Raw genomic sequence first — 14,925 nt, 5'->3', positions numbered from 1 at the left:
CTCGTGGTTGAAATTGATTCTGAAGACGGCTCGAATGAGACAGGGACAAAATATGCAAACGGAAACAACAGGACCGGTGCCACTTGCAACCGTGGTCATTTGCACCGTCTTCATAATCAGTTTCCGCTATGGAGGCCGCCGCGGTGGCTCAGTAGTCATGGCGCTCGGCTGCTGGCCCGAAAGACGCGGCTTCGATCCTGACCGTGGCGGTCGCATTCCGATGGAGGCGAAATTCTAGAGGTCCGTGTACTGTGCGATATGTCAGTGCACGTTAAAGAACCACAGGTGGTCGAAACTACCCGAAGCTTTCCACTACGACGTCTCTCATAGCCTGTGTCGCTTTGGGATGTTAAACCACCATAAGTCATAAATTCCAGCTATAGACCAGCCAGCCCAAACCAAAGTATTATACTTAAACACTCCTTGGCCGATAACTGTCGTCCTAAATATCCACAGCTGGAAAAAATGACAGTGGCTTAACCCTATTTAACCGAATGGTGCAGCGGTAGGTATCCTTGCTTCCACTACGATTTTTCTGTTTGTCTCTTGGCTGAACTTGTTGCTCGCGGTTACTCCGATGAAGTACTCAGTTCGCAGTTTTAACCATTTATTAAGTTATGCTTCTGGATTCGCATCGATTCCTGCAAACACCGCCTTGTGGTCCGTGAAGTAGTTGGCTACGGTTTGCAGTTCGACTATGGTCATCTTTGCAGGGATCACTCACAAGGCCAATATTGGAGGTCACCATCGCACCGAGCGCATTCAAATTAGTCTGAACATCAATTTTGGTCCAAATCCGAGAGGGACAAATTTCGAGGGTGGGGTGGGCCAAATTTTGAGAGTGCCCCTGGTCAAATTTGGAGCTCAACTCGTAATGGGCACACTAAAATTAGCATGTATATCAATTTTGGTCTAAACCCGAGGAGGTCAAATTTCGGGGGGTGAGGGTGGACCAAATTTGGGGGGTGGGGTGGGGCGGGCCAATGCTGGTAATGGCCAGTGCCAAATCTGGGGACACCATAACATTGGCCATAGTCCCGTTATGCTTCGGCATCTGACTTGAGGCTGTAGCTATGAACTCGCTATGTTCGAAGGTCACTTCAATGTCAAGCCTACATACTGACTGAAACTCGAGTTTCTGCATTGAATAGAGCTACCGCCGCCACCCTCCCCCCCCCCGCCCAAAAAAATGGCTGGTGGTTTATCTGTGGTTAATCCTGGTCGAAAGCGAAAAGCTGCATCTCCCTGGCTACGTTTGTGGTCGAGCGACTGGCGGTCTCCACGGCAGGCGTCGCATCGAACACACCTAGCGTTAGACTGACCGCATCAAGGTGCACCGACGTTTTATACGGAACCCACTATGATACCCTGCGCATGCGATTCCAGCAGACGCTTTCCCACTTGACCGAAGGTCAAAACAAAGGCAAAGGTCAAAAGTCAAAGTCAAGATAGTTGGTGTCGCTGCCGTAGCTGACGTCCAGTGTCGAACCTCACTACCACCGGTTGTGCGCATGGTGTGACCTCTAGCTGCATTCAAGGTGAAACTTGCGGCCCCGCTGACCTCTAGCTACATTCAAGGTCAAACTTGCGGGCCCGCTGACGGCTCTAAACGGTGGCGTAGTGAAGCTTTTCGCTCCAAGAATGCTCCCACACGTCTCGCGCTTTTATTCACCGGTTGACATTCCCTCAATGACTGATCAGCGGATACAGCTGAACATGCGAAACTCCGGACTGGTGAAGCGCACGTTGCGTAGAACAGATACGTCGCCGTGCTGCAGTGGCGAGTACAGCTTGATCTGACGCAGGTGCGTGTCTTGTCCGTTGAGGTGGTTGGAGAGCACGGCGATCTGCACGAGAAAGGTGCGCACGGGTTGGCCATACACGTCCCGCGTTGCGATGCGCACCCAGCCCGAAGGCCTCTTCAGGTTGAAAGCGATCAGCTCGCGCAGGTCGTGGAATGGGTGGCCCACACGCACGGACATCCTGAGAGCAGAAAAAAACGGGGAGTGGGGGGGGGGGTACATTTTTACAAGGAACTAGCTCTTAGAAACATAGCGCAAAAAGGACAGGCGCTGGCCTGTCCTGTCCACTTCTGTGTCGTCCGTGTCCTTTTTGCGCTATGTTTTCTAAGAACTGTTACCAACTAGCCCAAACCAAGCTACTGTTACATCGAACTAGCTCCTTCGGGTCTTTTTCAGCAGTAAACCCAGGGGCATATGCATGGCGCGGACTGTACTGTTAGTACATTTTTTTCTTGGTATTTGTTCGCTAAATCGCTAGACTATGTGCCACCACTGCACTGTAGAATACAACTCGCCGTCTTGAGAGCATGTAGTCGTCAATAGACATAATAATAATAATAATTGGTTTCGGGGGAACGGAAGTGGGGCAGCATCTGTCTCATATATCATTGGACACCTGAACCGCAGCGTAAGGGAAGGGATAAGAGAGGGAGTGAAAGAAGAAAGGAAGGAGGTGACGTAGTGGAGGGCTCCGGAATAATTTCGACCACCTGGGGATCTTTAACGTGCACTGACATCGCACAGCACATGGGCGCCTTAGCGTTTTTCCTCCATAAAAACGCAGCCGCCGCGGTCGGGTTCGAACCCGGGAACTATGGATAAGTAGTCGAGCGCCCTAACCACTGAGCTACCGCAGCGGGTCGTCAAGAGTAGCAGCAAGCGTAAAATTTGTCCCAATAACGATGACACACACGCAGTGCACTTGCTCACGGGCACCCATCTGCGGTGCTTAAGCTCATTTGTTGCCGCAAATGTGACGTGTTTGAAGCATAGTACGGAGGGTGTTGGGAGGTTGGGATGCCGGAGGTTGGGAACAGACTAATCGCATTATAATAGTCGTCAAGAGTAGCAGCAAGCGTAAAATTTGTCCCAATAACGATGACACACACGCAGTGCACTTGCTCACGGGCACCCATCTGCGGTGCTTAAGCTCATTTGTTGCCGCAAATGGGACGTGTTTGAAGCATAGTACGGAGGGTGTTGGGAGGTTGGGATGCCGGAGGTTGGGAACAGATTAATCGCATTATAATAGTCGTCAAGAGTAGCAGCAAGCGTAATATTTGTCCCAATAACGATGACACACACGCAGTGCACTTGCTCACGGGCACCCATCTGCGGTGCTTAAGCTCATTTGTTGCCGAAAATGTGACGTGTTTGAAGCATAGTACGGAGGGTGTTGGGAGGTTGGGATGCCGGAGGTTGGGAACAGATTAATCGCATTATAATAGTCGTCAAGAGTAGCAGCAAGCGTAATATTTGTCCCAATAACGATGACACACACGCAGTGCACTTGCTCACGGGCACCCATCTGCGGTGCTTAAGCTCATTTGTTGCCGAAAATGTGACGTGTTTGAAGCATAGTACGGAGGGTGTTGGGAGGTTGGGATGCCGGAGGTTGGGAACAGACTAATCGCATTATAATAGTCGTCAAGAGTAGCAGCAAGCGTAATATTTGTCCCAATAACGATGACACACACGCAGTGCACTTGCTCCCGGGCACCCATCTGCGGTGCTTAAGCTCATTTGTTTCCGCAAATGTGACGTGTTTGAAGCATAGTACGGAGGGTGTTGGGAGGTTGGGATGCCGGAGGTTGGGAACAGACTAATCGCATTATAATAGTCGTCAAGAGTAGCAGCAACCGTAATATTTGTCCCAATAACGATGACACACACGCAGTGCACTTGCTCCCGGGCACCCATCTGCGGTGCTTAAGCTCATTTGTTTCCGCAAATGTGACGTGTTTGAAGCATAGTACGGAGGGTGTTGGGAGGTTGGGATGCCGGAGGTTGGGAACAGACTAATCGCATTATAATAGTCGTCAAGAGTAGCAGCAACCGTAATATTTGTCCCAATAACGATGACACACACGCAGTGCACTTGCTCCCGGGCACCCATCTGCGGTGCTTAAGCTCATTTGTTTCCGCAAATGTGACGTGTTTGAAGCATAGTACGGAGGGTGTTGGGAGGTTGGGATGCCGGAGGTTGGGAACAGACTAATCGCATTATAATAGTAGTCAAGAGTAGCAGCAAGCGTAATATTTGTCCCAATAACGATGACACACACGCAGTGCACTTGCTCCCGGGCACCCATCTGCGGTGCTTAAGCTCATTTGTTTCCGCAAATGTGACGTGTTTGAAGCATAGTACGGAGGGTGTTGGGAGGTTGGGATGCCGGAGGTTGGGAACAGACTAATCGCATTATAATAGTCGTCAAGAGTAGCAGCAACCGTAATATTTGTCCCAATAACGATGACACACACGCAGTGCACTTGCTCCCGGGCACCCATCTGCGGTGCTTAAGCTCATTTGTTTCCGCAAATGTGACGTGTTTGAAGCATAGTACGGAGGGTGTTGGGAGGTTGGGATGCCGGAGGTTGGGAACAGACTAATCGCATTATAATAGTAGTCAAGAGTAGCAGCAACCGTAATATTTGTCCCAATAACGATGACACACACGCAGTGCACTTGCTCCCGGGCACCCATCTGCGGTGCTTAAGCTCATTTGTTTCCGAAAATGTGACGTGTTGGAAGCATAGTACGGAGGGTGTTGGGAGGTTGGGATGCCGGAGGTTGGGAACAGACTAATCGCATTATAATAGTCGTCAAGAGTAGCAGCAAGCGTAATATTTGTCCCAATAACGATGACACACACGCACTGCACTTGCTCCCGGGCACCCATCTGCGGTGCTTAAGCTCATTTGTTTCCGCAAATGTGACGTGTTTGAAGCATAGTACGGAGGGTGTTGGGAGGTTGGGATGCCGGAGGTTGGGAACAGACTAATCGCATTATAATAGTCGTCAAGAGTAGCAGCAAGCGTAATATTTGTCCCAATAACGATGACACACACGCAGTGCACTTGCTCCCGGGCACCCATCTGCGGTGCTTAAGCTCATTTGTTTCCGCAAATGTGACGTGTTTGAAGCATAGTACGGAGGGTGTTGGGAGGTTGGGATGCCGGAGGTTGGGAACAGATTAATCGCATTATAATAGTCGTCAAGAGTAGCAGCAAGCGTAATATTTGTCCCAATAACGATGACACACACGCAGTGCACTTGCTCCCGGGCACCCATCTGCGGTGCTTAAGCTCATTTGTTTCCGCAAATGTGACGTGTTTGAAGCATAGTACGGAGGGTGTTGGGAGGTTGGGATGCCGGAGGTTGGGAACAGACTAATCGCATTATAATAGTCGTCAAGAGTAGCAGCAAGCGTAATATTTGTCCCAATAACGATGACACACACGCAGTGCACTTGCTCCCGGGCACCCATCTGCGGTGCTTAAGCTCATTTGTTTCCGCAAATGTGACGTGTTTGAAGCATAGTACGGAGGGTGTTCGGAGGTTGGGATGCCGGAGGTTGGGAACAGACTAATCGCATTATAATAGTCGTCAAGAGTAGCAGCAAGCGTAATATTTGTCCCAATAACGATGACACACACGCAGTGCACTTGCTCCCGGGCACCCATCTGCGGTGCTTAAGCTCATTTGTTTCCGCAAATGGGACGTGTTTGAAGCATAGTACGGAGGGTGTTGGGAGGTTGGGATGCCGGAGGTTGGGAACAGATTAATCGCATTATAATAGTCGTCAAGAGTAGCAGCAAGCGTAATATTTGTCCCAATAACGATGACACACACGCAGTGCACTTGCTCCCGGGCACCCATCTGCGGTGCTTAAGCTCATTTGTTTCCGCAAATGTGACGTGTTTGAAGCATAGTACGGAGGGTGTTGGGAGGTTGGGATGCCGGAGGTTGGGAACAGATTAATCGCATTATAATAGTCGTCAAGAGTAGCAGCAAGCGTAATATTTGTCCCAATAACGATGACACACACGCAGTGCACTTGCTCCCGGGCACCCATCTGCGGTGCTTAAGCTCATTTGTTGCCGAAAATGGGACGTGTTTGAAGCATAGTACGGAGGGTGTTGGGAGGTTGGGATGCCGGAGGTTGGGAACAGATTAATCGCATTATAATAGTCGTCAAGAGTAGCAGCAAGCGTAATATTTGTCCCAATAACCATGACACACACGCAGTGCACTTGCTCACGGGCACCCATCTGCGGTGCTTAAGCTCATTTGTTGCCGAAAATGGGACGTGTTTGAAGCATAGTACGGAGGGTGTTGGGAGGTTGGGATGCCGGAGGTTGGGAACAGATTAATCGCATTATAATAGTCGTCAAGAGTAGCAGCAACCGTAATATTTGTCCCAATAACGATGACACACACACAGTGCACTTGCTCCCGGGCACCCATCTGCGGTGCTTAAGCTCATTTGTTGCCGAAAATGGGACGTGTTTGAAGCATAGTACGGAGGGTGTTGGGAGGTTGGGATGCCGGAGGTTGGGAACAGATTAATCGCATTATAATAGTCGTCAAGAGTAGCAGCAAGCGTAATATTTGTCCCAATAACGATGACACACACGCAGTGCACTTGCTCCCGGGCACCCATCTGCGGTGCTTAAGCTCATTTGTTGCCGAAAATGGGACGTGTTTGAAGCATAGTACGGAGGGTGTTGGGAGGTTGGGATGCCGGAGGTTGGGAACAGATTAATCGCATTATAATAGTCGTCAAGAGTAGCAGCAACCGTAATATTTGTCCCAATAACGATGACACACACACAGTGCACTTGCTCCCGGGCACCCATCTGCGGTGCTTAAGCTCATTTGTTGCCGAAAATGGGACGTGTTTGAAGCATAGTACGGAGGGTGTTGGGAGGTTGGGATGCCGGAGGTTGGGAACAGATTAATCGCATTATAATAGTCGTCAAGAGTAGCAGCAAGCGTAATATTTGTCCCAATAACGATGACACACACGCAGTGCACTTGCTCCCGGGCACCCATCTGCGGTGCTTAAGCTCATTTGTTGCCGAAAATGGGACGTGTTTGAAGCATAGTACGGAGGGTGTTGGGAGGTTGGGATGCCGGAGGTTGGGAACAGATTAATCGCATTATAATAGTCGTCAAGAGTAGCAGCAACCGTAATATTTGTCCCAATAACGATGACACACACACAGTGCACTTGCTCCCGGGCACCCATCTGCGGTGCTTAAGCTCATTTGTTGCCGAAAATGGGACGTGTTTGAAGCATAGTACGGAGGGTGGTGGGAGGTTGGGATGCCGGAGGTTGGGAACAGATTAATCGCATTATAATAGTCGTCAAGAGTAGCAGCAAGCGTAATATTTGTCCCAATAACGATGACACACACGCAGTGCACTTGCTCCCGGGCACCCATCTGCGGTGCTTAAGCTCATTTGTTGCCGAAAATGGGACGTGTTTGAAGCATAGTACGGAGGGTGTTGGGAGGTTGGGATGCCGGAGGTTGGGAACAGATTAATCGCATTATAATAGTCGTCAAGAGTAGCAGCAACCGTAATATTTGTCCCAATAACGATGACACACACACAGTGCACTTGCTCCCGGGCACCCATCTGCGGTGCTTAAGCTCATTTGTTGCCGAAAATGGGACGTGTTTGAAGCATAGTACGGAGGGTGGTGGGAGGTTGGGATGCCGGAGGTTGGGAACAGATTAATCGCATTATAATAGTCGTCAAGAGTAGCAGCAAGCGTAATATTTGTCCCAATAACCATGACACACACGCAGTGCACTTGCTCACGGGCACCCATCTGCGGTGCTTAAGCTCATTTGTTTCCGCAAATGTGACGTGTTTGAAGCATAGTACGGAGGGTGTTGGGAGGTTGGGATGCCGGAGGTTGGGAACAGACTAATCGCATTATAATAGTCGTCAAGAGTAGCAGCAACCGTAATATTTGTCCCAATAACGATGGCACACACGCAGTGCACTTGCTCCCGGGCACCCATCTGCGGTGCTTAAGCTCATTTGTTTCCGCAAATGTGACGTGTTTGAAGCATAGTACGGAGGGTGTTGGGAGGTTGGGATGCCGGAGGTTGGGAACAGACTAATCGCATTATAATAGTCGTCAAGAGTAGCAGCAACCGTAATATTTGTCCCAATAACGATGACACACACACAGTGCACTTGCTCCCGGGCACCCATCTGCGGTGCTTAAGCTCATTTGTTTCCGCAAATGTGACGTGTTTGAAGCATAGTACGGAGGGTGTTGGGAGGTTGGGATGCCGGAGGTTGGGAACAGACTAATCGCATTATAATAGTCGTCAAGAGTAGCAGCAAGCGTGATATTTGTCCCAATAACGATGGCACACACGCAGTGCACTTGCTCCCGGGCACCCATCTGCGGTGCTTAAGCTCATTTGTTTCCGCAAATGGGACGTGTTTGAAGCATAGTACGGAGGGTGTTGGGAGGTTGGGATGCCGGAGGTTGGGAACAGACTAATCGCATTATAATAGTCGTCAAGAGTAGCAGCAACCGTAATATTTGTCCCAATAACGATGACACACACACAGTGCACTTGCTCCCGGGCACCCATCTGCGGTGCTTAAGCTCATTTGTTTCCGCAAATGTGACGTGTTTGAAGCATAGTACGGAGGGTGTTGGGAGGTTGGGATGCCGGAGGTTGGGAACAGACTAATCGCATTATAATAGTCGTCAAGAGTAGCAGCAAGCGTAATATTTGTCCCAATAACGATGACACACACGCAGTGCACTTGCTCACGGGCACCCATCTGCGGTGCTTAAGCTCATTTGTTGCCGCAAATGTGACGTGTTTGAAGCATAGTACGGAGGGTGTTGGGAGGTTGGGATGCCGGCGGTTGGGAACAGACTAATCACATTATAATAATCGTCAAGAGTAGCAGCAACCGTAATATTTGTCCCAATAACGATGACACACACGCAGTGCACTTGCTCACGGGCACCCATCTGCGGTGCTTAAGCTCATTTGTTGCCGCAAATGTGACGTGTTTGAAGCATAGTACGGAGGGTGTTGGGAGGTTGGGATGCCGGCGGTTGGGAACAGACTAATCACATTATAATAGTCGTCAAGAGTAGCAGCAACCGTAATATTTGTCCCAATAACGATGACACACACGCAGTGCACTTGCTCACGGGCACCCATCTGCGGTGCTTAAGCTCATTTGTTGCCGCAAATGTGACGTGTTTGAAGCATAGTACGGAGGGTGTTGGGAGGTTGGGATGCCGGCGGTTGGGAACAGACTAATCACATTATAATAGTCGTCAAGAGTAGCAGCAACCGTAATATTTGTCCCAATAACGATGACACACACGCAGTGCACTTGCTCACGGGCACCCATCTGCGGTGCTTAAGCTCATTTGTTGTCGCAAATGTGACGTGTTTGAAGCATAGTACGGAGGGTGTTGGGAGGTTGGGATGCCGGCGGTTGGGAACAGACTAATCACATTATAGTAGTCGTCAAGAGTAGCAGCAACCGTAATATTTGTCCCAATAACGATGACACACACGCAGTGCACTTGCTCACGGGCACCCATCTGCGGTGCTTAAGCTCATTTGTTGCCGCAAATGTGACGTGTTTGAAGCATAGTACGGAGGGTGTTGGGAGGTTGGGATGCCGGCGGTTGGGAACAGACTAATCGCATTATAATAGTCGTCAAGAGTAGCAGCAACCGTAATATTTGTCCCAATAACAATGACACACACGCAGTGCACTTGCTCACGGGCGCCCATCTGCGGTGCTTAAGCTCATTTGTTGCCGCAAATGTGACGTGTTAGAAGCATAGTACGGAGGGTGTTGGGAGGTTGGGATGCCGGAGGTTGGGAACAGACTAATCGCATTATAATAGTCGTCAAGAGTAGCAGCAAGCGTAATATTTGTCCCAATAACGATGACACACACGCAGTGCACTTGCTCACGGGCACCCATCTGCGGTGATTAAGCACATTTGTTGCCGCAAATGTGACGTGTTTGAAGCATAGTACGGAGGGTGTTGGGAGGTTGGGATGCCGGAGGTTGGGAACAGACTAATCGCATTATAATAGTCGTCAAGAGTAGCAGCAAGCGTAATATTTGTCCCAATAACGATGACACACACGCAGTTCACTTGCTCACGGGCACCCATCTGCAGTGATTAAGCACATTTGTTGCCGCAAATGTGACGTGTTTGAAGCATAGTACGGAGGATGTTGGGAGGTTGGGATGCCGGAGGTTGGGAACAGACTAATCGCATTATAATAAAGATGGAGTTGGTTTCTGCATGGGCCACCAGGGTGGCTCAGTGGTTATGGCGCTCGGCTGCTCACCCGAAAGACGCAGGTTCGATCCCGGCCGCGGCGGTCGAATTTCTATGGAGGCGAAATTCTAAAGGTCCGTGTACTGTGCGATGTCAGTGCACGTTAAAGAACCCCAGGTGGTCGAAATTCCAGGAGCCCTTCACTACGGCGTCCTTCGTGGCCTGAGTCGCTTTGGGACGTTAAACACACATAAAACACAAATCAATCACTCAGTGAACGAAACCAGCAGAGGCACCGAAATTGTTGCGCTTTTAATTGTGTCTTGTGATCAACTTTCTGTTGAGGCAAGACTAAAATGTTTAGCAACCAAACTATTTGCATCCCACAATAGCAATGCTTCCTCTCTTCTGTGCGGCTTGTTCGGTTTAATTTCGTTAATTATGTATCGGGCACCGCTTTCGGCGCTGTTATCTCTTACCTCTAGCGACTTCAGACTGTACTCCAGGAAGCCGCATTGCCATCTCACAGCGCCTGTTACTACGCGGTTGTTAAGGAATAAAACATCTTAGTTCGTCTGACAGTGTGCTTGCTTAAAAAAAAGAAGAGCTTGTTGTACGTTTAATTGATTGTATTGCTAAGTAGTCAAACTTGAAAAAATCAAGGTGCAAAAATCTTGCTCGCATTCAGACTTCTGTGCAAGAGATAGATGCATTAACTCTTTCCTCGGCATTTCAAATAAGCATGTGTAGCTGGTCAGGTGCTCAGTTGGGAAATACCCATTTGAATTTAAAATCTTTCAGCCAACGTAGTTACGATTACATGAACACAGATGACGCGCCGTCAAAAGTTCTTCCTACTTCCATTTCTCATCGAGTTTGCTGTGTTCTCGCAGTAACATGGCCCTATGTGTCAAACTTTGCTTGAGGAACAACACGAGAATACCAGTCCCTCTTCCACGCAAGCGAGACCGCAGCGGTGGCCTAGTGGTCTGAGCATCCGCCTCGCATGCGGGAGGTGCGGGGTTCGATCCCCAGTGCCGCCGGGCACCCACCGGGCACTCACAATGGGTACAAGCTTCCCCTGATCTGGTGCTCGGCTTATTCAGGGCGAATATGTTTGGAAATTGGTCTTTGGCCACACCTTGAGTAAACGAAAATACCTTGTGTCATGGCGCTCTTTGGCCGCAGATGCCCTTGCGTCATAAAAATTCACTATCATTATCATCTTACACGCATGAAACTCAACTCATAACATACTTCTGCCTAACCCAAGCGACAGTGATCCGCTCATCAACGCAGGCTCTTACGTTAAGGCGTTGATGAATGGGGCATTAACCAAGGGTTCAGATTTCCACCGTAGCATATTCCGCTGGTAGTCTCTACGTTGATGTCGTGCAAGCGAGACAATAGTAGCGTGCACGGTGGGTAATGTTAAATGAAGCACTCATAAATGCATCTGGTAAGGATTATTATCCCGAAAACCTCAACGCACACGATGGACCGCTATTAAAAGGAAAACTTGGACACATGTTTCTAAGGTTCACGCCACGACAGGTGCGGACGCACTGTCACAGTGTCTGATACATTATAATAGCCCTATTGAAAAATGCGTACAGGTTTGAATAGGAGACAAATAGGATTATGGCACATTTCGTTTAACATTATAGTATGAAGCTTCCAAAGCGATTCAGCCTTTGAATGACTCCTTAGCGGAGGGCTTCGTATAAATTCGATTACCCGTGGTTAATTACCGTGCGCTTACATCACACAGTGCATGCAAGTCGTGGGTTCGAACCCGCCCACTACGGTAGCACTTCGATAAAAGAAAAACGTGAAAATTCCGTGTACTGTGCATTGTTAGTGCCCGTTAAGAACCCCAGGTGGTCGAAATTATCCGGAGCCCTCCACTACGGCGTCCCTCATAGAGCTGAGCCGCTTTGGGACGTCCATTCTATAAAGCCAAACCAAATGTGCCATAATCCTATTTGCTGACCCGTTCAAACATATATACATTTTTCAGTAGATAGGGGATACTTTATAATAGTTTTATGATAAGGGGACCCTATGGTTAGGGGCATAGCGGTGCGCCAGTGTGCGTGCGCAGAAAAATAACACAAGCGATATTACTGTTCTTCGCATTTGCACTGACACCTAGATATTCCCCTATGCCCTCAACCGCGAGGGACCCCCTACTCTAAGACTCCCTACTGTCTCACTGTATGGCTCCGTTTGCCTACGCGAGGAGCCCATAGATGGCGCCATTCGAGTCTCAAAACCACATGCTCATGTGTTACCGCTAAGTGTGGTCCACGGTTCGCGCAGTCACAACGACGTTTCGTCAGCAAATCTGCAAGTATGCCCTACTGAAAAACGAATATAGGTTTGAACGGGTCAGCAAATAGGATTACGACACATTTGGTTTGGCTTTATAGGATGGACGTCCCAAAGCGGCTCAGTCTATGAGGGACGCCGTAGTGGAGGGCTCCGGATAATTTCGACCACCTAGGGTTCTCAATGAGCACTAACAATGCACAGTACACGGACCTTTCACATTTTTCCTCCATCGAAGTGCTACCGCAGCGGGCGGGTTCGAACCCATGACTTGCATGCACTGTGTGATGTAAGAGCACGGTAATTAACCGCGGGTAATCGAAGTTATACGGAGCCCTCCCCTAAGGAGTCACTCAAAGGCTGAATCGCTTTAGAAGCTTCATCCTATAATGTTAAACGAAATGTGCCATAATCCTATTTGTCAACCTATTCAAACCTGTACACATTTTTCAATAGGGTACTGCTAAGTATTCCACTTAAATGCCATATCAGCGTCTGCTGTACAGAGCACTACCAAAATTTCTCTGGTACTTACATACCTCCAGGCTCGGAGCTCACACTTAGCATTGCGTCTGCACCGTGCCTGTGAGGCTGAGCGCCGGAAACTAAAGCAAACGAGGAATGCCGACCCGGCAGGTTATTGGAAAGACGTACTCCCTGGGGGTGAAACTTTCGTCACGCGTGTAGTCGACATAAATGTAGATCGCCTCGATCGTCGTCTTGCGTTGGAACTGAATGTTGACCATGTGCGGTTGCCGGCCCTCCGACTGCCAGTAGGTGTCAACGGAGTCGTCTCGCAGGTTGTCGATGCCATAGTCTAGAACGATGTGCATCGAAGACAACACAATTCAGAACACCCTCGCGCAATTTTGGACGCCGCTAACTTATAGTGGCTTGGCAGCTTACCGGGCTTGTAAGACGAGAGCGACCAGATGGCTTGGCCACCGACCTCTCGGACTTTGCCTTCTTTCTCCAAATGCGAGGGATCGCACACGTCACCAGAGCCCACGGCCACACGAGGATGAGACGCTCCGGAATCATCGAGCGCATCTGGAAAGAAACGAGAGGGGAATGCATTGTGGCATCAGTCTAAGCGGGTTCCCGCAGAAAACGGGCTGCGGTCAGTATGACAGTTACGAAGAGGCTTACATGACATGATGGTACAGGCTTGCTTGTTGGGGTGTCTTCGTCAATCTGGAGGGACTCGGAGCGCTGCCGGTGGGCTTCAGTGAGAGAAGGCACGGCGGAAGAGCCGAACCACGGCAAAGCGTGCGACAGTAAGCCTCGGGCGATGGGGATAATGATGATGTAATCAGGCTTAATGGCACATACCCAAGGCGGGGGATCGGCCAGGGTTCACTGCTGATACAAACGCACTCATGGGCACGTGGGCTTCCTTCTTCAACCTCTTTCGTGATTCGGTAAAACGATGGTGTTGACTGTTCATTGAAGTTCCTATCTACGGCGTGCATTATTCTATACGTTTTTGCACTGCTATATTTCGAGCGCGTGGCTGCAGCAGTCGACTGCCCTTAAGGCCTACAAGGCGCTGTTTTGTTTCCTGAGAGCGCCTTGCTAAGGGAACAATTGTGATTGTGCCCCTGGCTCCTTCTCTGCTTCCCTTCTCAACTCCCTCATCCCTCTACCCCAGTGCGGCTTTGTTAACCAGAACGCCCTTCTGGTTAGCATCCTTGTATTCCCTCTCCCTCTTTATATATATATATATATATATATATATATATATATATATATATATATATATATATATATATATATATATATTGTCATGGTGTTGGTGACCAGAGAGGGACCAGGCAAGGGAGGGCGCGGCAGCACGTCCTTTGGTGAGAGAAAACGACGAACTTCAACGCTTTCTTGCTTCAGCGCCACCTGGCGTTCCTCCCCTCTTAAAAAAACGCGCGCAGATGAGCGCGCGAACACAAGCAAACACAAGCACACAAAAGCACACAAGAAAGGCTCAAGTATCTGGGGGTCACCGTGCAAAATACGGCTTCATGCGTAGAACATGGACGATCTCTGGACGGGGTAGTCAGCGGCTTCTCTGCTGTGATTGGATTGGATTGGAGCAAACTTTATTTGTGCCTGCAGTTGGGCGCTCGCGCGCCCCGACGAGGGCCTACGTCGTCTACGAGGTTGCCGTTACTCGGCGCGGGACTCCGCTCGCCGTTGCCGGCTCGCTGGGTCCCTGCCTTTCGAGCGCCCCGAGGACCTGCTGGACAGCCCATAGCTGTTGGTCTTGGTCTCTGCTGTGAAAGTACCGCGTCACGTAGTACCTCGTAATTAACGTCGCTGACGCGCCGCAAGACTTTATAAGGACCGAAATAGCGGCAAATGAGTTTTGCGGACAAGCCTCGCCGTCGAACAGGCATCCATACCCAAACCTGGTCGCCGGGATTGTAGAAGACTTGTCTGTGCCGGAGGTTGTATCGGTGTGAGTCTATCTTGTTTCTGTGATGTGAACACGTGCT

At 49.7% G+C, this 14,925-nt stretch overlaps 1 protein-coding gene across 1 annotated transcript; it reads right to left on the bottom strand.

The window, feature by feature from the left end:
• Window positions 1-1,689: 1,689 nt before the first annotated feature.
• Window positions 1,690-13,793, bottom strand: LOC144110569 (anaphase-promoting complex subunit 10-like). Its single transcript, XM_077643580.1, has 4 exons — window positions 13,586-13,793; window positions 13,343-13,486; window positions 13,091-13,253; window positions 1,690-1,983 (listed from the first exon to the last, which is right to left on the bottom strand). Exons 1-4 carry the CDS (start codon window positions 13,590-13,592, stop codon window positions 1,698-1,700), a joined length of 600 nt encoding a protein of 199 aa, XP_077499706.1. The 5' UTR covers window positions 13,593-13,793; the 3' UTR covers window positions 1,690-1,697.
• Window positions 13,794-14,925: the final 1,132 nt, after the last annotated feature.

This window comes from Amblyomma americanum, chromosome 11 (assembly GCF_052857255.1).
Source record: "Amblyomma americanum isolate KBUSLIRL-KWMA chromosome 11, ASM5285725v1, whole genome shotgun sequence".
Classification (NCBI taxonomy): domain Eukaryota; kingdom Metazoa; phylum Arthropoda; class Arachnida; order Ixodida; family Ixodidae; genus Amblyomma; species Amblyomma americanum.
This window is presented reverse-complemented; position numbering and strand designations above follow the sequence as displayed.

Coding starts and splice junctions, on each gene's coding strand:
- LOC144110569 (XM_077643580.1), bottom strand. Junction 13,254..13,342: donor GCTCTCGTCTTACAAGCCCG/GTAAGCTGCCAA, acceptor ACATCGTTCTAG/ACTATGGCATCGACAACCTG. Junction 1,984..13,090: donor GAAAGTTTCACCCCCAGGGA/GTACGTCTTTCC, acceptor TTCTGCTCTCAG/GATGTCCGTGCGTGTGGGCC.